The following is a 25,549-nucleotide window of genomic DNA, read 5'->3' on the forward strand; positions in this document are numbered from 1 at the left end:
TTCATCCGTCTTACATTTGGGCCATCCAAAATGTGCAAAAGTTGGATTTTTTTTATTTTTTTTATTTTTTTTTGGGTGGGTAGGTTGGAGGCTGCTTTGTGATGCTCGGGCAATTTCCCTTTCACTGTTTACTTTTCGCTGTACTTGGGGACGCCACGAACCCGGAAGAACTCAGAGTCTGAAATCATTTTGAGAATCGAACAGGGGACGTGTCCTTTGAATAATGAAGACTAGTAGTAGTAGTATTACCTTATGACCACTGGCTTAGTGGTCACCAGGGAGGGGCTTAAGTCCCTACTGTAGCGTGTAGGTGAGGGTTCAAACCAAGTGCGAGAGGGAATGGATTTATGAACTTATGATGTTATGCTTGATTACCTGTCTGCCAAAGGGAAAATGTACTGTCAAGTTAAAAAGCAATAGGAGGCCGTTTTGGTTAAGTACATTGTTGGTTATTTCTTGCCGTGATAGGACTTCTTTTGTGGGGATAAAAAGGTTTGCTGCTAGTTACTTGTTTAATATAGCGTGCTAAACCAAATGTGGATCCTCATACTTGGCGAATTTCTTGAAATAATGTTAAAACTAAAAATTATCACAAAAGTAGTGTTTTGTAGGGAGTGTGTATATCATAAGGGCCGCTGCAAGTCACAATATCGGCTTAAAGGTTGTTCCACTTTTTTTTTTCATTTTTTTTCACGGCTTAAGAATTTTTTAAGTTAAGATTTTCAATTGCATTTTTTTTATTTTAGCCAAAGATGGACCGTTGATTAACGTATTATAAAGGGTCGTGATTTGAAGGAGGAGGAAAAAAATTTTTAAAAATCTTTGGCCGCAATACTAATTTGTGGCGAATGAATTAAAAATTTTTTTCCCTTAACCGCACATCTGATTTGTGGCGTTTTGGAAAACTTTTTTCGTTAATCGTACATCAGATGTGTGGCGTTAGTTATTGTGAATTTTTCATTGAGAAAAGCTTTTTGACTAGTCAAACGATAGAACTTTCATTAGCCGCAAACGCCACAGCTTTCATTGGCTAACCATATGCTTTATCTTTTCTTAATACTTATCTTCTTTTTTAGGTTTTATTCTCTGTCGCGGATCGGTTCAATTTGTAAGATGTACCTCGATCCCACTAATTCTTCGCAGTGTGCTTATCTGGGACTAACAACGATACGTGAGATGACATTTGAGGCATTACAATACTTGAATTTATGAATGAATTGGCGGATAATATTCTGATTTTAAGATTTTTTCTTGTAAAATCTTTTGTTTTATTATCATTCAAGTTTTTATTGAATTATTGTATCTATTTATCGTTGAATGCTGCATTATTTATCGTTATTTAAATTAACATTAAAATCAAAATATTTAAAAAAAAAGGATGATTTGGCCAAATTTCATATTTAATTAGTTTTTTTTTTATTTTCAACTGGAACCTTAACCAATTTTATAACACGCTTAATCACCACTTATGAAATTAGCACAATTCTTGTAGGTAAATTAAATTTTAGGCTTCCATGGTTTGGGTTTACATATTAGGGTTTTAGTGCTAGGGTTTAGGGATTAGGATTAGGATTAGTGGAAAAATTTGTACTAGTGAAATGACTTAATGAAAAACCAGAACTAGATTGTTCTTCTGCTAACTAGTGTTTCATAGCAGACGTGTGAACCCAGAAATTGAGTCATGCAATTGCAATTGTCGAGTGGCGTAATTCCGTGGAACTTAATCAATTCTAGCTCTTGAAATTGGCTAGCTGAAATCAGAAATTCTTCATCTTTTTTCTCTTTCGCAAAACTTCTTATCCCATATTTCCTGATTTTAACAGATTGTTGATAGATGTCCAAATTGTTTGACCTGCTTAGTTCTGGGTTAGGAGCATTCTAAGAAAACAGATTTGTTACTATTAAAATTAAAAAATTAACATCGAAAGATTTTTTTCAAAAAGTAGATTGGAGGGATCAAGTCCCATCACTTAGGCTTCGTTTCAGAGTGGAGGATTTGGACAAAAAAGAAAGGGAAAGAAGAGAAAGTTAAGGCCTTGTTTGGATTGTCGGTTTCCATGAAAAATTACGGAAAATGCAATCCAAACACAACCTAAGTTTTCCTTCATTTGTTAGTTTTTAGTAGAAAAGAAAAGAAAGGAAATGTAAGAATTTAAGATGATGAATAGTAGCCAAAATTTTTCCTCCCACATTAGAAAGAAATGGGAAGAAAGTTTGAGGAAGTTTGTCAATTTTTTTAAAAATGCCTATTTTGTCCTTAAAAAGATCTTGAACAAATATTTAATGATTTCGATATCCAAAATCATTCCACTATTTTTCAAAACTCCCAAACAACATAACAAAATGTCTTCTCCTCTCTTCTTTTCTCTCATAACTTAAATTTTCCATTCTTTTCTTTTCTATCCTAAACTCCCAAACTAAGCCTTAAAAATTAATTGTGGATTCAAAATCCAGTTATATTTTGATTCAAAAGTTTCTTTGAATGGTAAAATTACGGGATTCTTTGGATTGCTAGTTTAAATTAAAAATATTCCTTACCATTACCTTTTTAGTTCATATACTTCAAGGTGTTATGGTACTACTCCCTCCGTTCTACTTGGATAATCTTGTTTTTTTTTTCACACAGTTTAAGAAAAATTAGTTAACTTTGTTGGAAAAGTAAATTTAGATTGCTATTTTCCTAAAATAGCCTCACATTAAATATGGTACAACTTTATGGGAACTTGAATTGATGGTAAAAAAAGAATCAACTCTTATTAAATGAGGTAGGTTTATAGTAACAACTACTTATATTGAATAAAGGTGTTTTAGGAAAATTAAAATACAACTACATTCTTCAATTGGAAAGTGGGTGGACTACAATTTGGGACAGATGAAAAAGGAATACATGACTATTAAAGTGGGACGGAGGGAGTGCAATTTTTTTATTTTATAAAAATTTCAAAAGATGGCAATCCAAACCGTGACTTTTATTTATTTATTTACTATTTATTTTCTGTTTTCTTCCTCCGATGTTGTTTGTCTGCTTTCCCCTCTCGCAGGCCGCCAAAACTAGTTTCAAATTTGAAAGTAATAAAAGGTACAGAACTACTTAATTGATGGGCTAACAGACCAATCAAAGCTTAACGACACTTCCTGTTCCCCACATCCCAAATCCAATCATGTCTTTCCATCCATCGGTCACCCAAACAACCTTCACAACGCGTAACTCTTAACCGTTCCCTCCCATTCCAAGACACTGACGACAGTAGAAACACGCACTTCCCCACTCACAAAAACGCGCAGCAATCCTTTCGATGGAGAAGAGGCTTCGCTCGTCGCTGAAGACCTCAGCAGAAGAATTCCTCTCAACAGCTAAAAAGCTAGGGTTTGCAAAATCTACAAAATCCACTCTCAAATCCTTAATTTACACCCTTACTCCTCCTTCTGACCTCGTTTCTTCCCTCCCGCCCTCTCTCCACCGCTCAATTTCCCAATCAATTAACAAATTTAAATCGTTTTCCAGTTCAAGCCCCCAAACTTCCCCTCAGACTCCACCTACTAAGCGCGTCCGCCGTTCCTCCCGCCACCTGAAAAGCGATGATGCTTCTCACACCACCGAAAACGAAAAGAAAAGGCAGAAGGAATCCGTCGTCGAAAATCTCGAGATTTACACGTATATTGCGTTCCTCTGCGTCACACATCCGAAAGGTTCATTTTCGGCTGCTGATTTACTCCCTGGAGTTAGCGAGTTGCACGATAATTTAGTTATATTCGAGTCGGATTCGACGTTGCTGTCGGAGATTGCTAATTTGTGTGAGGAGTGGTGGAAGAGGAATTTGCCTGGAAAAGAAGCCCTAATTTCGCAGTCATTGCCTTTTCTGCTATCGAGGTCATTGACTTTAAAGAAGAAAGTGGACGTTCACAGGGTTTACAGTCTTCGAGAGGCGTTTATTTTGTTTGATTTTGAAGATGAGGAAAGTATCGAGGACTTGAAGAATTTGTTAATGCGTTGCGTGATATCCCCCTTGTATTTTAAGACAGAGGAAGGAAGGAAGTTTATCGCATTTATATTTGGGCTGAGTGGGCAGCTAGTGACGGAGGCCTTGGCGATGATTAAGTCGCAGATCCCATTTGGAAGGAAATCCATGTTGGAAGCTTATGGGGAGATTGTTTTTCGGGCTTGGAAGTCCGTGGAAGGAGAGTCGAAGGACGAAATCGAGAACGACTTTTTGCAGGGGTTGATCGAGAGCGCTATACATGCTAGCTCCCCCGCATTTGCTGCTTCTATCAGGACGGTTTTGGGGGCGTTTATCATCCAAAGAACAACACATGGGGTTGAGAAACTGCTCTTTAGGCTTGCCGAGCCTGTGATCTTTCGTTCTCTTCAGGTAATTTTTACCGCTTCATTTTCTTGTGATTCAGTTAGTGGTATAGAGCTGTTTGTTGTGTGCTACCGTGGCTGTGCAGTGTAAAAGCTAACAATTCAGCTCATTACGTTTACAAGCATGATATGATTCTACAATCTGGTTCTTTCTTTTGCCACTCCTCATCATTCAAAACTGGTCTAGGAAATTTTACATTGCATTATCAGATGAAAATTTTAAATCATTTCTTTGCTAGGACCTAATTCAGTAGTCAGAATTGATTGAAAATGTAAAAGGAAACTGTCTTGCCGCTTTATATTACAAGTTGCAGCTTTTCGCAAATAGTTTAATGGGAACTTAACTCATTGACCTATATTGTTGTCTGAATGCTGTCAGGCTGGCTTAGTGATGGTGTGGCAACTGGAAAACTTATAGCTTCTTAGTGAATTGAAGAGAAGTTTGATAAATGGGAAAAAAGCATTACTAGTTACTACTGCAGGACTTTTTTATTTTTGAATATTGAGTTCTCTCACTAGCTCTCAAGTTTGAGGGTCATCATTGGTCTTTCTCAAGCTCAATGGAGGTAGCTACTTGTTTTCCTATAAGAATATATTCATACATTATGGTACTGGTCCATTTTTTTCAGGTAGCGAACTCCAATGTTCGTCACAATGCACTTCATTTACTTCTAGACCTATTCCCCCTTGAAGATCCTGATGCGACAAAGGAGGTTGAAGATACGCTGCTTGATAAACAGTTCTTTTTGGTGAATAAATTACTTACGGATGAATGTCCAGATGTGAGAGTTGTGGCTGTGGAGGGTGGTTGTCGCATACTTAACTTGTTTTGGGAAGTTATTCCTACACCATCCATCACAAAGATACTTACCAAAATTTTTGATGATTTGACACATGACAATTGTACTGAGGTTAGGTTTTCCACGGTTGATGGAATCATGTACCTTCTTGGAAATCCTCATTCCCATGAAGTCCTTAAAGTACTTTTACCTAGAATGGGGCATTTGATTCTGGATCATGCACTTTCAGTGCGCGTTGCTATCATGGATCTGCTTCTTCTTGTAAGGGATATGCGGAACTTTCAGTTTCATAAGGTACTTCCAAACTGGCAAAAATATTTGGGTAAAAATAACTAGCAATTGCTGACTTTCTCTTTTTCTAATTACTGATAACTTTTTTTTTGTAAGTGCACTCGTAAATGTGTCTGTTTGCCTGCAGGTGGTGCAGTTAGAACTACTGTTGTCTTCACTTGCAAATGATCACCCTCTTGTTGCTCAGAAAATCACAAAACTTCTTATACCATCATATTTTCCCTCTCAAGTAACCCAGGAAGAAGCATGTAATCGCTTTATTGCACTCATAAGAAGGTGCCCTGTTGCTGGAGCAAGATTTTGTGAGTTTTGTGTATCAGAGGGAGCATCATTGCAGTCCCTCAAGGAGCTTTTTGGTGTTCTCATCCGTTTAACTCTGTCATCTGATCGGCTTGATGCACAACATATGGATGGTTTACTGACTGCTGCTTCCCACCTTTGTGACAATTTAGTAAATGATCCATCTACCAAGGCTGCAATGAAGGAGGAAGTGAATGATGAAAAGCTGAAGCGAATTTTTGCTGCTGCACCTACTACTCATGCCAAATCTTGTGTTTGCAAGATTGTTACAGCCATTTCTCCTGATGCCGTGGATGGCCTTTTCAAAGATTGCTTGGGACTGATTATGAATTGCAGTGCTATATGCAGTGATATGAACAGGCAAGTTGAACTTAGGTCTGCTCATAAGATGGTCTTGTCTTGTGATTGGTTTGATCTGATGTTTGATGCCATGACAAAACATTTGCAAAAAACTGCACATGACTGCCATGTCGGATTTGGAATAGAACAAACAAAATTTATTGATGCCTCTGCTAAAAGGAGGAAAACTAAATCTACCTCGAGAGCCTCATCAAAGTTGGGAGATGAGAAGAAAAGATCATCCAAGTTTGTCAAAAGTAGATTTTATGAGGATTATGCTATTGCTACAGGAATAGCCTGGCAAATAAAGGAACTACTTTTATCTGAAAATATGCGGACTGCAATATTAACTTCTAGGAATTTGGAAGCTGCTTTTGATGCTTTGAAGGTGATATCTGAGGTTAGCATCTTGCAATGCTTACAGTGCGATACTATGAGTGCTTCTCCAGTATTGGCATATGCAACTCTCACCCTACATATGTCTCTGCAACATGTTAGCACAATTGGAAATACACATTCTAGCTCCAGGGAAGGAGAATGTTTAGACTCTTCAGATTCACCTCTTGAGGCAAGTGAAATGTTGATTCAGATGTATGTTTCCACAGTAAATCAAGTCTGGTGCAAAACACATGTGCTTTTCTTTGTCAAAGTCCTGTTGCTCTTAGAAGCACATTCTGTCAATTAGATTTGCATTTGCATGCTTTTTCTTGTTTCTTTTGATTTATTTTATTCTCACCCATCTTTGTTAATGTCTTGGAGATACTTCTAAAAATGAGCATGTTTGTCCTAAGTAAAATGTTTCATCCTGATATTGATGGTACTTGTACATTAAGAAGTTTGGTTGTTTTGATGTCAAGACCTGTTAAACACAGTGGAAAATTGGTTGATACTTCTTGTAATTCTGAACTGTTACAAGGGAAAGATTCTGATGGGGATTTAAAGCTTGTTTTGAGTTAGAAATCTTGTTAATATAACTATTATTTTCATCATTTTTAACTGTTAATGTTTTTATTTATTCTTTAAATATTTTTGTGAAGAATGTGGAGAGCCAAATGTGTAGTTGAAGAGAGGTTGTTGGCATTTTGTTGATCATCTATCCCCCAGCTTTATGGAACATTGAAACTGTATTGCAATGAAAGTTTGGTGAAGCAAATCAATTTGAACTTTTTTGAATCTTTGGTACTATCTTGACTTATAAATGGATGCTACAAAACAAATCTCCACTAACTTTTGCTCTAATTTGCAGTCCATTTCGAGGAATACTGTTTTGGACTCAACGTTCAATCATTTATTTAATTGTACATATAAGGTAGTCATGGAAGATGGATGTGTGAAGTACACAGATTTGCAAACTGATATGCCTAGACCAACTCATGATGGTGAGTTTCTTTCTTATGCATTCTATTTTTCTAGAACTTCTGCTTCCATTTCACAATGGTACACATTTGAACCTTTCAGAATCCAGCATTTGTGTACAAGAGCTGATACAATTAATTAGGACAAGTGCTTTGGTGGATAGGATGAGCAAACGAGTTGGTGTTGATTGCATCAGCTACACAATGGTTAAGAAATCAGAAGAGCTTTATAGACTAGTTTAAATAATATAGATTAAGTTGGTAGTTCTTTAGATGCGGGATGACTTGACTTTATAAATGCAGAATACCTGGTCGTCTAAGGATCTCCACAACAAAATTGTTGCATTTCTCTATGTGGCATTGGTGTTTTAGAATAGTCTCTGTGTGTGTGTGTTTTTTTTTGGTTTGAGTTCATGAAATTCTTTAACTGAGTCCAGTTTATTGTTTTTTGTTCAATTCTACACAGGATCCAGCTTCATTAAACCAAAAAGGATATCAAATATGTTGAAGGTGCTAACTGCAGTACTCAAGCTCATTGTTGATGCAATTTCCATTGAAATTGCTGATGATAATGAAGAATTATGTATGAAGTTTGCAATGACATGCATAAAGTTCATGATGTTTAATTTGAAAAAGTATTCCAACACTCAGCTGCAGTTCACAGAAGAAGGCTTGAGAGAAACATTTGTTTGTTTGAGGAGTTCGTTCACTTATGTTGCCAAGTTTCTCAGCTTATTGCTCAAAAATTCGTCCAAAGCTTCCCTTCTTTTACCAGCACCATGCAACCTGGCGAATGAGTTGTTTAACCTTTTTGCTTCAGTTGAAGAATGCTTAGGCTATGGATATGCAGCTCGGCTTATTACAGCAGTGAAGCCATGGGTGCCCGACTTAATTTTAGCACTAGGATCAATCCACCTGCTGAAACAGACTTCGGGAGGGACTGCATCTGACTGTGATGCATATATTTTTTCCTTATGGACAACCACTCTAGCAAAGATCGAGTTCTATGAACTTCAAGGCGTTGCCTCAGATGAGGAGGCGGTTCGCGGATCTAAATCTGAGCGGTTTTCTGCATTGAGGAAACTTCTGGGAATAATGGTTCAACTGTTAAGAACAAACCCTGATGTACTAGATGCTGTGGGAGTGATTTTCTTGAATGGTTTACTTCTTGGGCTAGATAGAAAGGAATTTGATCATGTACTGGGCATCCTGCATTTCGTCTGCATGAAGTTAGTCAGGCATCACGAGGAATGGGGGGGACTGAAGCTAATGTTGGCCTCTGTCCAAAGCATATATCCTCGAATCGAGGTGGAAGCACAGGAGTTAAGAGACAATGCGGATGGAAGGCAGCTGCTGAAGAACGCCAGAGCATTGCTCGAACCTGTTTGGCTGCATTATTTATCTGGTGAGCACAGGAATCAAATGGGAGAGGACTGAAAGTGTGTCGCTGCTGTTTGTATTAGGAATATGGCCATTGGGACACGTCATACGTATGTCCGTGGGTCGGGTAAACCTAAATTTGGTTAATTAGCCCGATCCTAATAAGTTGTAATTTAATCAAACCAGATCAATGTCGAGTGTCTAAATATTAAAGTAAAATTGTATCTTCGTGAATGTACTGAATTTGAATTCGGTGGATCAACAATTTCAATACAAAACCAATATGCATAACACGCCACAAATAAAGGAGAAGTTTGTGAATTCATAAAATAAAGGACAACAAGGCAGTAAATTCATAAAATCTTTATGTATTTTATAATGGCAAAATTGGCTGCATCGAGCTCAAAAAAAAAAAAAGAAGAAAGAAAACTTTGATGTACAAGTGTCATATGCTCGACAATCCCTCTAGGTCCAACTTCGATACAAAGTTTTTCTGAAAGAAAATGAAGTTGGAGTATTTTCTTTTAATTAAGTATTTTTAGTACAATAAGGAATAAAAATAAATTGCTCGTTTATGAGTTCTGATTTTGTTTTTTGGTTTTCTTCTCTCTCTGCTAATTTTACTGTCCACTAACTTCTATTGCACAAGATTTTTTTTCTTTTGTTTTCAATTAAATTTTTACTTTAGCACTCTTACAAAAAAAAAAAAAAAGGAAAAAAAATGTTGCAACCTAATAGTAGTATAAAGCGTTGCTGCGAGAAATTTAATTCTTCTTTCAACCAATAGATTAGTTTCCCAAATGTTGTTGTTGATGAGAAATAGGAACACTGTTAATATAATTAATTATTAGAGTTTCAATTTGAGATAACTTATACCATCAGCCCATGGGATTATTTGATCCTATCAATGTGGGATTAATTGAGATGTCTCATGTTGTGCATAAAAGGCAATCAAACATGGAATATCACAGAATTAATACTCGAATTCTATGTCATCCATGAATGAAATGAAATGATTTATGGTGCATGGTTCATTTTTTGGTTTGCACTTCAGTAGCATGCACAAAATTCTGGCATCAAAATGATTAAGTACCATTTACAAGTGACGATTTGGTAATTGATCAGTTGGAGTTGACAAGGACAATGGTCGCTCAAGTACAAGTTTTTGCCTAAGCTGTAAACCATGATGATGCTTTTCAGAGGCAAACACAGAGATAAGCTTTATACAGGAGTTTCAACATCAAGTTCAAGCAACACCGATTGCTAAACACATTCAATTCTACTCTATAGTTGCTCGACAAAAAGAAAGGAACTACCCTAAAGCTGTAGTTGGTCTTATAAATCTTCTGTCATAACCTACTATTCATGCTTTACAATTCTGCAAAAACTTGCCTTGTGAAGATGAAAAAGGGCAATTGGGAGAGAATCACACATCAAGATCTTCATTGGAAGCACATCTGCCAAGATTCCACCCTTGGGGAGTTCCTTATCAGATGTTTCAATTCTTCATGGGATCTTCAAACTGGAATCTGCTTTAAGTACGCAGCAATTGGCATGCCCAGGAAACCAAAAAGTATGCTGAAAAACCACTGCACTATCGAGAGGGGTGTTGTGTTTGCAAAGGTTCCTAGGTATTCAATGATAATAATCTGGAAGAAGACAGTTGCAGTGATGACTGCTACAAAAACTTGGTTGTCCAGTATGCCTTCGAGTACATCAATTTTGTCCATCTCTCGTGAGTTCACCTCATTAAAAACCTGCAAATACAAACAGTATATGCAAGTTTGGATCACTCGAAACAGTGAGGGAATACTGAGATTGCAACCATCCATCCATGGTTTTAAAGAGTTACCTGACAGAATACGAATGTGTTGAAAATAAGGGTGTTAAGGACCAAATCAGCATCAGGACCACGAATGAAAAAGATTGTTTTTCCAAATGCTTGAAGAAACCATATTAATAGAAACTGATACAAGGATTGTCCTAAGATGTTCCTCCACATGACATTTGTAATAAAATTTCCCGTCCTTCCAACTGGGGGTCTTTTCATTAGTTCTTCGTTAGGAGGCTCAGTGGCCAGAGCAAGTGCACCCAAAGTATCCATGATCATGTTGACCCACAAAAGTTGAACAGCGGTAAGGGGAGCACTTCCTGAAATAAAAAATGATATTTACAGTTTCTTTTTTTTTATTAAAAAAATGAATAATGCTCTGATTTTGTCTCAGCATCTTATAGAGACAAAATTGAGGGAGAGGAACAAATGACAAATGCTAACATATTAATATTATTGACAACTGAAATACTACGTACGATTCTTACCAGTCAAACAAGCCGAAGAAAAGTTGACAATCAACGCTACTACATTGACAGTCAGCTGGAACTGCACAAACTTTTGAATATTTATGTAAACAGACCGACCCCATTTGGCCACGGTTACAATCGTGGAGAAATTGTCGTCGAGAATTATAACGTCAGCACTCTCTTTGGCAACCTGAAAATATGTACGAATTTTTCCAAATTACGCTCTACTTTTTTAACGCCCAAATCTGTATCCTATCCTATAAGATAAGTTTAAAAAGTGGAATGGCTCCTTTATATGACGAACCTCTGTTCCGGCGATGCCCATTGCAAGTCCAATATCTGCTTCATGAAGTGCAGGAGCATCATTTGTTCCATCACCAGTTACTGCAACGACTTCATTGAATGTGGTTCGCAAGTGCTTCACCAATGTATGCTTGTCTAGCGGCGAAGATCGAGCCATCACCTTAAAAAAAATTTAAAAAAAAAAAATCGCAGAAATGAGTTGTGGTTTATTAACTACGAAGGTAGAGTAAGTAGGTAGTTGCTCATATATCCTATAAGCATCTATCTAGCACACCTGAATTTTGGGAATCAATTCAAGTAATTCCTCCTGGGTCTTTTCCCTAAAAACTGGACCTTCTATGGCAATTCCATCATCAGTAAGGATTCCACATTCCCTAGCTATAGCTTTTGCGGTATTGATGTTATCTCCTGTAACCATCCGAACAGTCACTCCAGCTGAACGACAGAGGGCCACAGACTCCCTCACTCCTGGGCGAACAGGATCCTTGATGCCTACAATCCCAATACATGTATAACCAGAAACTGGAATAGCATCTTCAGCAGAGAATCCATTTTCAAGTTCCATATAGGCAAGACACAGGGTACGAAGAGCTTCACTAGCAAACTGATCAATGGTAGCCTTCAGGTGTTTGACTGATTCCTCATCGAGAGGCACAACATCTCCATCTGAGTTAATCACCTTGTCACAGGCTGCCAAAACTATTTCTGACGCTCCTTTGCAATGAGCTCTTAGACCTCCTCCTTCTGGAAGCTCCAGTATAACACCCATTCTCTTCTTTGTAGAATTAAAAGGCTCGACTTTTACAAGTTTAGATGCTTGTCTTTCAGCCTGGAAATCTCCACCAAGTGATAATCCAAACTCTAGGATTGCTGTCTCAGTTGGCGTTCCCAATATCTCGCGTTTTCCATTTTTGCTAACCACTACTTCTCCTCCAGTGTTATTAAAAATTGATTGCAGGAGAACTTTAACGACAGAAGTTGGGAGTTCGGAGGACAATGAAGAACCACCATCAGCTGGCTTGCCGACCTCTCTGACATTCATACAAATGCACGATTTCACCACAGTCATGTGGTTGGTTGTGAGCGTCCCGGTTTTGTCACTACAAATTGTTGTGGCAGAGCCCATTGTCTCGCATGCAGCTAAATGACGAACAAGTGCCTTATCATTCATCATCTTTTTCATTGCAAATGCCAGGCTCAAAGTCACAGCAAGAGGAAGTCCTTCAGGAACTGCAACAACAACAATGGTGACTGCAACAGCAAAGTATTCTAAAATCTCCAGTGCATCATCTCCAGACCAGCTCCAGTGTGTTCCATGTTCCAGTTTGCGTCCAAACATCTTCTGCACTAACACGGCAAAAGTCACCACTGCAAAGAAAAGGCCTATCTTTCCAATGATTGTTGCGACTCCATTCAATTTAACCTGCAGTGGGGTTTCATCATCTCCCCCTTCACTAAGAGTAGCCATCAGTTTGCCCCATTGAGTCCTCATTCCAACAGTAGTAACCAGCATCTTGCAAGATCCATCCTGCACCTTGGTCCCAGAGAGCAGGAAAGGGTTTTCAGCACTGACCATTACTGGCTCACTTTCACCTGTCAAACTTGACTCATCAATTAACACAGAAAATCCTGATAGAAAAAGTCCATCTGCTGGAACCTGATCTCCTATGGCAAGATGTACGATATCTCCTGGAAGTAGATCGTATATCGACATCTTTTGCCTGTAACCATTCCTAGTCACTTGAATGGAAATCTTTTTCTTTTCTTTGTCTAAGTCCCTGAACTGTAAAGATTGACGATAATCACTGGTTGCAGTGACAAACACCACTAACAATATGCTGGCAACAATTCCAAGTCCATCATGAGCCCCCTTTGGCCATCCTTCAGTTGCAACACCAACTATCAAAGACACCAATGCGCACACTCCAAGGATCATGAGAGTCATATCCTGAAGGGCTTCCCACACAAATACCCAAAAACTCCGGGCAACACTCTCAGTAAATTTATTTATTCCATATACCTCCTCTCTACGGTTCAGGGCTGCAGCATCAGTTGGAATGCCGTTTGTGGTTGAAGTGACCAGCTTGTCCGCGATACCAGAAACTCCACCATGAAATTTCAACTTTTTCAGGTCATGACCTTCCACAATGGACCCTAACTCATCCCCACAAATCTGGAATCCAGCTTCTTGAACTTCCTTAGGCACGGTGTAGTCACTGGGTGCAACACCTGCAATAATCCACCGAAAAGAATGAATCTCCACAATGTATTCAAAATTTTAGCCTCCAGATCCATAAGAAAGTAGTAACAATAATCTCACCTTGTATAAACTGAAATGCAGCCTTTGATACTAATACTGCAATTCTCAGCTTCTCCTATAACAAAAAAGGCAGATAAAAGGTAAGAAAACTCTTTTAAGTACAGTTGCAATCTTGTTAAAGGCACATAACCGGGCTGGGTTTTTGGGGTCATGTAAGGCAGTCAATACAAGTATTTATTCAACTGGTGGCAAATGCTACAAGTATTTAAACATGGTATCATTAAATCACTTTTTTAATAAAAAAAATTTCAAGTATGAAAAGCATGAAGTCCATGCGTCAAGCCCTTGCAAATTCAGCAATGATCATAAAAAAGCAGAGGTCTTGGCTCAAAGTCACCAGAATTATTTCTGTGCATTTCCTGATTTTCTACTAATTTCCCTTCAATATACTCAAAAAGATCAAGGGATCACGAAAAAATATCATGGGGATCAAGAAAAAAAATTTCTTGATTCCATGTCTTGTAAAAATTCCAGCAGAAAAGAAAGAAAATAGGAAATGGAGGGGACCTGATTGGTACGGCGCATAGCAGCCGCTTCGTAACGCTTGGAAAGATTGGCAGTAAATCGAAACCGCCGCTTGGGATTTTTCACAACCCCACAGAGATCCCTCCATCGTTGCAAAACCTCCTCGGACGAATTCTTAGGCTTCACCTCAAAATTCTCATTCAAGTAGCTCTCCATTACTGTCAATCTTGCAATGATTTTGTTTCGTACACATGCACAATATCAAAATAAACGTTGTTTTCAACCAAGCACTGCGGTGCAGTGTTTATATAAGCAAAAACAAAGGAGGAACTACAAGGAAAAGTCTGGGATCGTACGCGGGCTGTGATTAAAAAAGGAGAAGGACAATTTCAAGTAGAAAGCAAAGAAGCATCCTCCGTTATATGCTTTGAGGATGACGCCAACATGGCGAAGTTTCTGAGCAATTTTCTCTTGGAAGGGGCGGAACGGAACTGAAATGGGACTAAGGGGATAATCAGAAAAGAACGAGACGAGAAATGAAGTAGGTAGAAAGGAGGCAGCAAATGAAGATCCGATTTCCTTGGGTATTAGTACATTACTTGGTGGCGCTGCACTGCACCATAGCCACAAAGCTTGTTGCTTGATGCTACTACTGCTATTACTTCAGTTACAACGGTCAATATGGATTTTGAGGTGTGATTTGAACGAAACATGCGGGATTCATCGCATTTTATTAGACTAGTTTATTGCATAAGCGTTTGCTTTTTTGTCTATCACGAGTTAAAATGTAGGCCCTTTGTTTTTTTTCTTTTTCCTTTTCATATGGATTTTTGAAACAGGTATTCAGAGGGAACTCGGCATCTGACTTAGTAAATTGTACATAATCTACTCAGTAAATATACACACAGTTATATATTTATTATATCTTCCTGCATCTGAATGCTTTTTAAATTAATACTAATATTTTTTAAAACCAACTCTAAGTACTCATTAATTAAATCCTTTATTTCGGTAAGAGTCAAAACCAAAGCTGACGTTAGAAGGAAAGTAACTCCCTTTATTGATTAGGCCGTGGCAGCCTATCGTTGCTTTACAGGTGATGGATTCTTTGGTGGAGGGAGGGTGGGGTCGTCAGTCGTTACGCGGACTGAAACCGTGTAGCAGTAGTTTTTACGCGGTAAGTATTCTTTGTCTATGTGCTAGCCTCTTTATTAAAGGTGTACAAGCGACTAGAAAACTAGATGCTCATCGGGCCACAAGTCGAGAGTTCGAATTCTATATATATAGTGAATAAATTTTTTAACTAGATGCACGTCTTCGAGTGTCTCCTCCTCTTTCGGAAGCTTGGTTACAATTGGCTGCGAGAATCTGTGAACCTGCACAGACATATTTATTAGTATTTGATCTCTTCCACAAGGGATTCTGTATAAAGAAAAAATCTTGGAATAAAACTTTTTCGTTGTTTGGTGTCCTATTGCTGTGACTCTGGTTCAGAGGACTGATGGGCTTTTGCGCGTACAATAATTGAAGGTGAGGGAACCGGATGCTAAAGGATTTCTTTTTTTGTTTTTTCAATTAAATAAGCAATGCTGAAACACAATAATGGTTGGTGTAAAACGCAGGCTGGGCCAGCCACTAGTATTCTGATTTCGTCCAGAGTTGCCTAACTCTGCCAACCGCAACTACCAAATCAACTTGGACCGATTTACAAACTCCAAGAACGTGACCCATGACTAATTAACAGGACAAATGTACTTTTATTATGTCTTCCTCTTTTTCTTTTTCTTTTGTTTCCCTGACTATCAATGGAAGCAATTTATCGAGCAAAAAGCAGGGGCAAATACATCCCATCCAGATAGATCATAATAAGCCTGTGCATAAATATTATTGTCTAGCATGACTTGCGATCAGATGTCAAAGTTTTCGTTTCTCCAAAAAAAAAGACTTGCGATCAGATGAACAAAGTTCTGTCTTCTCAGGACCCAATTTGTTTTCCAACTTTTAGACTGATGTGCCTCTAAAGAAGAAGATGTTTGAGTTTAATTATCTTACCGTCGTGTAAAGCGAGATGAGTTGAGTTGGTTATTTCTTCTCCTCTAATCATTAATTTATTGACAGCTCAGGGGAACGGGTCAACACTTGGCATAAATTCCCCTTTCCGTAAATGATCATTCCTTTATCCTGTTTTAGCTAGATAGCTTCCTTGTATTTGCATTCTCTCTTTCGTACGTCCCGATCAAGCAAATCAATTGCTGTATGGTATGAGACTGCTGATTAGGACTTTGAAGTTTGTCTTGTTTTGACTGAAGTTTAAGCTAGGAAAATGAGCGTACATATGTTGCATGAAGTCTTGACTACTACAAATATTCCTGCAAATTCTTGCTCCCATTGATTGGACCCAGAATTCATAAACCTCGATAGGTTGGGTATATGTATTTGATCTTCCTCTTCGGGACTTTTTAAAGGTACTTATGGAACATCAATATGCATTAAATTAAATTAATTTTTTTTAAAAAAAAAAAAGAACAAAGTACTTGTTATAACAGATGCAACAAAACAAGAGAACAAACAAGAACACTAGAACGATTTTGGGGGAATCAGATTTTATTAGGGTTTTGAAACGAATCAGAATACATTACAGAATGAATAGATGGTGTATATATATATAACCAAACAACCAAACGGGCTTAGGTCCAAAACCAAGACCCAAAATAAAAAAAACAGACACGATAACTAATATATGCCGTAAGTTTCGGAGCGTTGCCCGCTGGACCCCAACTAGCTGACCGGGTAGCGAGACTCCCAAATAACTCAGTGAAGCGCAATATAGTCGAATCGCCATAGGTCGAAGATCTGAGTCAAGGCATCCCAATAGTACTGTTTAGCAATAATAGCATAGTACTTGGAATTCGATAATAACTTGATTTTGTCAGCTGACGATGGAAAAATGACCTAAGCTTTTATATAGACAGCCATATGGATTTATACCTCGTACTTGATGAACTCGAAAGAGACCTCTCATTTAAGGAACACGAAGTTTTGGGGGACCTCTACGCCATTGGATGGTCCTTTCCAATTGTTTTTCAGTTAGGTCAACGTTCAAATTTGTTAGGACTTAGGATAGGTTGGGTACATGTATTTGAACTAGGAATGGCAACGGACGGGAGTCCCCCCCCCCCCCCCACACAACTGCCCGCTAGGCCCCTCGCCGGGACATTCACCCCTCACATTGCTATTGTGTTAAATATAATTAGAAATTTAGTATAGATGTATTAATAAATTTAGCTTAACTAATTAATAGGTTTTATTAGTATGCATGTATAATTGATAATATTAATTATATTATATATACTAATATATATTATATAGTATTTTTAATTAATAATAGCATTATTATAACTTTATAATTAATTAAATTAAATGTTATATATAATTATATTTCTTATTATTATTATTATTTTAACTGGTGGCACCCCGACTCCATCTTTAACCGAAGGGGAAATGCCCCATGTTTCGTCCCACCTCCCACACTATGAAATCCAGAGCATCTGTTTCCACTGTCATCCTTAGTTTTATTTTAATATACTAATATTTATTTGAGATATTTGTGCTATCCAAACACTCACATATTTGTGCTATCCAAACACTTACCTGTGAGTGTTTGGATAGCACAAATATCTCAAATAATATTTCGTTTATATCATAAACACATTTTCCAATCCATTTTTTTATATTTTCAATTATCTTTTTATCTCACATACATCACATCACAAAAAGTGTTACAGTAATTATTCCAAATAATATTCTATTCAAACAAACCTGAAAATGTATGTTTGGAACACCAATTTGCAGTAAAAAGAACAAAGTACCATTAAGCAATAATAGCATGGTAATTGAATACGAGAATAATTTCAACTTTGTCAGGTGATAAAATGAGCCAACAATAACTTCAATAACTTCGGCAAAACAAAAAACAAAAAAAAAACTATTAAATGTAAAAACTCATGGGCTTCTCTCTGGAAAAAATTAATGGGCCCAACCCGATTCCCAGCATTATTTAAATCACAAAGAATAAAAACCACCCGATTCAGATCGACGACCCAGATCCATGGTTGCTATATTCCCCGTTTGCCACCGATTTTGGTGGTGGCCACGAAATACAGTACCCCTCATTTTTTCCCTCTCATCACAGTCCCAGTAGTTGTCGATTCTCCTGATTCTCTCTCTCGAACTTCACTCCCTCCCTCTCCAGGAAAAGATGAGCAAAGGACCAGGTCTTTTCTCCGATATCGGCAAGAAGGCCAAAGGTAAATTCTCTCTTTCCATATCGTCTCTCTCTTTGTTTTCCCCGGAATTTTTATTCGAAATTTCGTTGTAATTCCTCTCATTTTCATCATATTTTTTATGTTATTGTACTCGTTTGATTCGTAGATCTGTTGACCAAGGACTATATCTCCGATCAGAAATTGTCTGTTTCCACCTACAGCTACAGCGGAGTGGTACGACCTTCTTTCATCTCCGTCTGAATTGGACTTCCAATTTTGATCATAAGGACTAGTAACTCCGCTACTGCGGTAGTATCTTTTTCTGATTGAACGAAAATAGCTAGGGTTTTGACTGATTAGTACTCTGTAGATTTTAACGGAATTTGAGATTGAATACACTTGGTTCAACTTATTGTTCTGTAATTATTCTGCGACTAAAATTAAGAGATTTATCATCTAAACTACATTTACTATGCCGTAGTATTAATTTTGTTCATATACTTAGCTGTTTTGATGAGGTCTGTTAATGGCTGCATTATGGTGCATTATTGTTATGTTATTAGGATAGATTGTTTTGTCGACAAAATGAGGGGCCGTAGATTAGCTATTTTGGCTCTTTTCTCTTTTATTGGATTTGTTTAGCCCCAGTTCTCGACGATTCATGGAATTATTCATGGATAAGGTGCATGCATGTGCTGGAGCTCTAGTGCATCATTTCATGGTCGGTCTCGCAAGAGCTTTCATGAGCAAAAATGTTTTTTTGATAATCTAGTCATGATTATATCCTAGAACTTGAATACAACTGGTACCTCTTCGAAATGTAGCATCCCAAGTATGGCAAAGATCTAATCTCTTGTACATCTTTAACTATTGAATGCTAATGTTAGTATTCATATTCAACAACCTATCATGATGTTTTACATGGACGTTTTCTCATTCTAATCAGTGGCTGGATATATTCTCATTCAAATCCGTGGCATTAATGGAGACCCTATTGAAAGTGGTGGAAAATCCATCTCGAGTAAACTTGTGGATTCTAAGCAATCTGGCTAGAGTGCCTTTCAAACCTGACTTCATGTCAGTCTTCCCTTGGATGCATAAAGCATAAGTAGTTACTTTTCTGATTTATAAAATATGTTGATATATGTTCCTTCTCATCAAGTGATGTGATTAAGCCACCCAAAGAGGGGTAATGACTGTAGGGATATCTCAGAGCTTTGCTTCCTTTTTTTGGGCTGGTGATGTATTTCCTAAGTTTAGGAAGTTCTTTCTCAGGAGGTGTCTTGCAGGAAAAGATTGAAGAGAATGGGTAACAGAAGATTTTTTCTGGGGTCAAATTTTACATCTCCTTGGATTTGTACAATTGATGTTTGTGAATGTGTACCTCTCATAATGGCTTATTTTGGAGTTATATCACTATGGTTTTTTCCTGTTAATTAATCTTCCTTTTCCCCATTGTTAATTGGATTTTGTACACTTGCTGGTTCTTCATTCTGTGTTCATTCTTTTTCAATGTTGAACGTCTTCTAGTTAGTTTTTGTTCTGTTTTTCTTGCTATCCTTGTAATCACATTGCAACTGTTTCCATTGCTTTCCTCTTATATTTTGGTTGTTAAGTCCCATGTGAAGTGATTTTAACTCAATTTATCTACCCTCTGGTGTAGGCCCTGACGTCAACTGCAGTGAAAAAAGGAGGGCTTTCAACCGGCGATGTAGCAGCTCAGTACAAGTATAAGAATACTTTGTTTGATGTCAAAGTTGATACGGAATCGAATGTCAGTTACTTTTCCTTGTCATCTCAGAAAATGTGCTTTGCACTCCAGATGGTGTCTTTTCTTATCCTATTTTTCCTCTTCCTTTTTGTCATAGGTCTCAACCACTCTTACTGTCACAGACATTGTCCCATCGACAAAGACCATTGCTTCTCTGAAATATCCTGATTACAGCTCTGGCAAGGTACAAATGTCCTAGATTTTGATCACGTGTTCACTTCTTTTCACTTGTGGCAGCTACCATTTATAAAATTTAAATAATTTTTTTCAGGTCGAGATCCACTACTTTCACCAACATGCAACCTTAACTACTGCAGTTGGTCTGAAGCAATCCCCAGCAGTAGATCTCTCGGTCACCCTTGGTACGCCAACCTTTGCCTTGGGTGCTGAGGCAGGTTATGAGACTGCTTCTGGTACGTTAACCAAGTATACTGCTGGAATCAGTGTGACAAAACCAGAGTCTTCTGCTTCAATAATTTTGTGAGTCCATAACCAGTATTGAGATTTGACAGCTTTTTTAACTGCCGCAACACCACAAACCAAAATGAACCCTTATATGATGGTTGGATTTGTCACCCGAACTAATTTTTTCCTCAGGGGAGACAAAGGGGACACGATAAAGGCATCATATGTACACCATCTAGATCAATTGAAGAGGAGCGCTGCTGTTGCAGAGATTACGAGAAGGTTCTCCACTAATGAGAACACATTTACTGTTGGAGGATCTTATGCTGTTGATGCCCTTACAATCGTGAAGATGAGGCTTAACAATCATGGGAGTCTAGGCACCCTCTTGCAGCATGAAGTCATACCAAAATCAGTCCTCACCATCTCTAGTGAATTTGACACCAAGGCCCTGGACAAAACTCCTAGGTTTGGAGTGGCCCTAGCTCTCAAGCCTTAATAGCATTTCCGGATGCCAGCTGCAATTCTACGTTAGAACATCTCATTTTCTTATCTTCAGGTAGCGCTTGAATCTAGCGCCAAATAATCAGTTCCACATATATTTCCTTCCTAGTTTTTATATACCATTGGTGGTTTTGCACTGATACTTGGGGTATTTTTGTGTTCTTTTCCTAGGTTTTTGATTTGTTACTCTCAATTTTTCGTCTGACCCTGGGCATTTTGAGATCTGAACAATCTTATTGGTTTTGTGGAGGAGCCCTATGGGAGTGATGCATTTTATTTGTGCTTTAGTTTAGTTATTCCATTGCCTATAATTCTTTTGGAGGTCTCTTGCAATTTGTGGTGTATTTTTCAAGATTTTAGAAATTGCTGCAGCTTGTGGCCCTCTTACCAGATGCTGCAGGTTATGTTTATTGTTGCTGCTGAAAGAATAAGCAATTTGGCCACGTTTTTGGCAAAGTCATCAGTCTGTCAACTAGAGCGAAACAACTGTAAATATGCTTAAAAAACTGCTTTTGGTTCATTGAAATGCTGGTAACATAGTATTAATTTGGTATTATTCAAAATTCCTCTCTAGAATAGGGGTATATAGTAACGGATTTTGCTTCTTTCGTCGCTAATCAATTATGCCAATTGACCTATCAGACAATTGAGTAATCGGTACCATGAATCTTTAGGCCCCCGACTTGAATTATTCACAGTGCAGAGGCATTTTGGGAACCGTACCAACATTTTGTGAGCTTTTTCGTACCCATTTTTTCCCCCTTAACCAGTTTCATTGTAGTTTAGAGATGACCCAATTTTTCCCCTTACCAGTTTCATTGATGGCTAGATGCCTAGAAATGGTGTTTTATGCCACAAGGATATATTTAACCATCAATACCATGCGGTCAATCGTCAGATGAGGCAAGGAAATGCTATGGTTTGAATTCTACAATCACCATAAGATAAACTAGTAAGTGGGTATGTGTTTTCGTAAAAACCCATGCAGTATTTGTTTGCAGTTCAGGAATGGCTTTCAGAAATTTTTTTTTTCGTTCTTCTATTTTTTCCTTTTTTCGTCTTTTTTCCCTCCTTCACCAACAGGTCCATCAACCCATAAACTAACATTAACCATCACTTCTGCCGCCACTTCCGGGCACAGTTGTTGAACTTCGAGGTCGGCTGTTCCACCATCAGCTGTTTAAGTCCACCGCCACACATGATTCAAACCGAATTTTTAGTAGATTCGCGTTTATCATTTCAATGGTATAGAAGGTCGAACAAAGCCAGGAGATCTCCACAGCAATGAACGTTGAAATACCACAAGAAACAAAACAGTTTCCTCCATCTTCATGCCCGAAACAAAGTACATAAATTTAGAATCCTTAATTTTCCACAAAGCCAGATCAAATCTATCAATTCATTTTGATACTGAACCTTGCCAGAAGCATAAAAATCGCAAATCATTCACCATCAACAGATTTTTCTGCACGTAGAGCTTGTTGCCTCTGCCTCCATTGGCACAAACAGCCGCCATTGGAGGGAGTACTTGGGAGCCAATACATGCAAAGCCATTGAAAAAAAAAAAAGATGAAAGAGCGAGGGAAGGGGGAGAGAGGGAGGGAGGAAAGTGAAAAGTTAATATCCTGAGCGGAGGAGATAGTCGACAGTCAAGGAGGGAAGAGGAGAGAAGTTGAGGAGCGGGGAGTGAGTTATCATACAAGATTCTATGATAGTTTTTTTTTCCTATTCTCTTTTACAATAAAATAAGAATAAGTGGATAAATCCATGAAATTGACCTATCACGCCCATTGGCCGAAGACAAACTAGACATATGGGTTTGATTGAACTTGAAACCCATTGATGTACCTAAAGCCCACCTACCAAAAATCCTTTTTAAGTACTATTTGTTTGTATTTATTTACAAGACTAATGGTTCGAATAATTTCCATGTTTCCATGTAGCGCAGTAGCTGTAAGCGAGAATTTCCAGGGACCCCCCAACGAAGATACAAAAGCCACACTTAGAGAGTAACAATTACTACACTTGCAGGCATAGGAACGCAATATTCATCATGCCGATCAGAATTACAAAGCATCAAACCTACATTATGCTCCAGTTCGCACACAAATGCCGCATTTTAAGTTAAAAAAATTAATCACTTGTGCATGAGAATGTTATACTTGTCACCCTTGTCTGAACCTTAAAAATCAAATCAGCATCACACTCAAGTTTTTGCACACCGTTTCCAGGAACAAACTTGCAAAAGCAAGTCACCATGTCCTCAAATTTAAAAGTAAATTCGTTTAGCATTAAACAGCTAGAAGATTCACTACATAATTACGCATCTGGTAAGTCGGCATCAGATTCTTTTGCCTTCTATTGCTTGCATCAATTAGCAGCACATACTAGACTATAATGTAAATGAATACAGCTGGATGTAATACAATTAAACGAGCAACTCGACGAAGCCAAGCAACCTAAACAAGCGAAATTTTCAAATATCAAAGTTTTCTTGAAATATTCTAAATCGAGAGGCACCCCCATCCTATAATTCTTAACTAGTCTACGTTACCAAGACAATGCTGCCTCAACTTTTTACAAACAATAAGGATTCTCGAAGGCCACTCCTTACATGAATATAAGCATCACAAGGGAAATAGCAATTCAAACCTAACCATATTTGCTTTTACAACAATCCCAACTTCCAACTAAGGAAAAAAGTCAAACATCCAACTCAACAGGACAGCTAATAATTTCGTATCAAAGACAAAGCTTATAGCAAACCAAACTTCAAAATCATAGCAACTTTTTCCATCTCTATTTTCCTAGCTACACATTCTGCAAATTTCTCACATTTTATTCTATTACAAATAAGATAAAGTGAAATTTTTATTGTAACCATTTCATCTCGGATATAACTCCATACATAACCCGGAATAAACCATAACCATGGCCAAACACGCACCAACCAGCACAAATCAACAGCTAGAAAGCTAATTTAAAACGACAAATCCAAACTAGCAAACATTCAAATGAACTAAAATTAAAGGATCCAACTATCAGCATTTGATTAAAGCAAAAATGATATAATAAGCCCAGCAACAAAATTCCATGCCTTAAAATCCCTAATCACCAAAAGAGTACGCACTTATCATAACATCTCTTCCTCTTACTCTCCCAATATCTAAAACGTAACAGCAAAACAAAATGTACCAAAACGACAACATATGATCAAATTTAATCAACACTCTGCATAATATCCTCAGCAGTGAACTTAGTACCCTTATCCTTATCAGCGGCAGCCCGACCCTTAGCCTTACGCTCAAGGAGAGACTTGCGGTCCTTGTCGAGGCGGAGCTTAGTGATGACGACGTTGGATGGATGGATGCCGACGTTAACGGTGGAGCCGTTCACTTTCTCACGAGTGATGCGTTCGATGTGGATCACCCATTTCTTGCGGTAGACTTGGACGACTTTACCTTCGCGGCCTCTGTAGGTTCCACGCACCACCTGAACCTCGTCGTCTTTGCGAACCGGCATGGACCGGACGTTGTACTTGGTCCTCAGGTCAGTTGACAGCGCTGCGCTCATCAACACCCGGCGCACGCTGGATGGAGCAGTGAAATGGGCCTTCCGGCTCTTGCGGCGGGAGGACGAGACTCTAGGGTTGTACTTCATTTTCTACTTCTTCGCCGCCGACGAATGATTTCGCTTCCCTAATCTGCTCCGAGATGCTGTGTTGAGTGCGGCAACTAGAGGATGCTTAGCTAGGGTTTTTGGAATATATAGTGGATCTAAAGAGGAAATTGGCAATTTGGTCCCTCACGTTTTCGAGATTTCGAGAAAAAAAAAAAAACTTTTTTAATCCCTGATGTTTAAAATCAATCAAAATAGTCCTCGGATATAAAAGTTTTGTCCATTTGGTCCCAAAACTCATTTTTGCTCAATTTTTCAATCAAAAAATGCATGGCCACCTTATCTGTTCCTAATTACTGAGGCAAAATGGAAATAAAATTTTTTTTCTTGGAAAAAAAAGACAAATGATCACACCTCCCCCCTCCCCAATTTTCAGACACTAAAAGCCTATTTCTAATTTTAAGTGACAAACCCTTATTTTCAATAACAAAATTTCAGCAAATGCACATTCACAAAAATGTAATGAAGAAAAAGGCATAGGGATCAAACTGAAAAAAAGTAAAACAATCGAGAAGCACCAATGAATTGCCACATACGATAAAATTTTGTCTAAATAGTGTAATATCATGATTTATTGCATATATTATGTAATATATAAGGCTATATGTGTTATTCATGAATTTGCAAAAAGTTTTGTTGTTGGGAGTTGGGGTTTGGTGTTTGAAAATTTATAAGTAGGATTTGGTGGTTGAAAATTAAGGGACATAGG

At 38.0% G+C, this 25,549-nt stretch overlaps 4 protein-coding genes across 5 annotated transcripts; 2 read left to right on the top strand and 2 right to left on the bottom strand.

Moving 5' to 3' along the window:
- Positions 1-3,189: 3,189 nt before the first annotated feature.
- LOC113701253 (uncharacterized) lies at positions 3,190-9,054 on the top strand. The gene is made up of 5 exons (XM_027221815.2): positions 3,190-4,370; positions 4,993-5,457; positions 5,582-6,661; positions 7,340-7,472; positions 7,915-9,054. The coding sequence occupies exons 1-5, from the start codon at positions 3,297-3,299 to the stop codon at positions 8,883-8,885; spliced, it is 3,723 nt and encodes a 1,240-aa protein (XP_027077616.1). The 5' UTR covers positions 3,190-3,296; the 3' UTR covers positions 8,886-9,054.
- Positions 9,055-9,937: 883 nt separating this feature from the next.
- LOC113702425 (calcium-transporting ATPase 2, plasma membrane-type-like) lies at positions 9,938-14,908 on the bottom strand. The gene is made up of 7 exons (XM_027223637.2): positions 14,260-14,908; positions 13,753-13,807; positions 11,707-13,661; positions 11,434-11,592; positions 11,148-11,319; positions 10,681-10,979; positions 9,938-10,585 (listed from the first exon to the last, which is right to left on the bottom strand). Exons 1-7 carry the CDS (start codon positions 14,431-14,433, stop codon positions 10,346-10,348), a joined length of 3,054 nt encoding a protein of 1,017 aa, XP_027079438.1. The 5' UTR covers positions 14,434-14,908; the 3' UTR covers positions 9,938-10,345.
- A 3,398-nt stretch (positions 14,909-18,306) lies between these two features.
- On the top strand, positions 18,307-21,414 carry LOC113702333 (mitochondrial outer membrane protein porin 2-like). Of its 2 annotated transcripts, XR_003451111.2 has the most exons (7): positions 18,307-18,524; positions 18,649-18,716; positions 20,146-20,256; positions 20,351-20,437; positions 20,525-20,733; positions 20,851-21,217; positions 21,334-21,414. XR_003451111.2 is itself a non-coding variant. In XM_027223484.2 (6 exons), exons 1-6 carry the CDS (start codon positions 18,476-18,478, stop codon positions 21,155-21,157), a joined length of 831 nt encoding a protein of 276 aa, XP_027079285.1. In that variant the 5' UTR covers positions 18,307-18,475; the 3' UTR covers positions 21,158-21,414. The 2 variants fall into 2 exon arrangements, 1 of the variants encoding a protein (XP_027079285.1); XM_027223484.2 differs by having other exon boundaries at positions 20,851-21,414.
- Positions 21,415-24,162: 2,748 nt separating this feature from the next.
- Positions 24,163-24,911, bottom strand: LOC113702403 (large ribosomal subunit protein uL24z-like). Its single transcript, XM_027223595.2, has one exon. It carries the CDS (start codon positions 24,820-24,822, stop codon positions 24,382-24,384), a length of 441 nt encoding a protein of 146 aa, XP_027079396.1. The 5' UTR covers positions 24,823-24,911; the 3' UTR covers positions 24,163-24,381.
- Positions 24,912-25,549: the final 638 nt, after the last annotated feature.

This window comes from Coffea arabica, chromosome 7e, assembly GCF_036785885.1.
Source record: "Coffea arabica cultivar ET-39 chromosome 7e, Coffea Arabica ET-39 HiFi, whole genome shotgun sequence".
Classification (NCBI taxonomy): domain Eukaryota; kingdom Viridiplantae; phylum Streptophyta; class Magnoliopsida; order Gentianales; family Rubiaceae; genus Coffea; species Coffea arabica.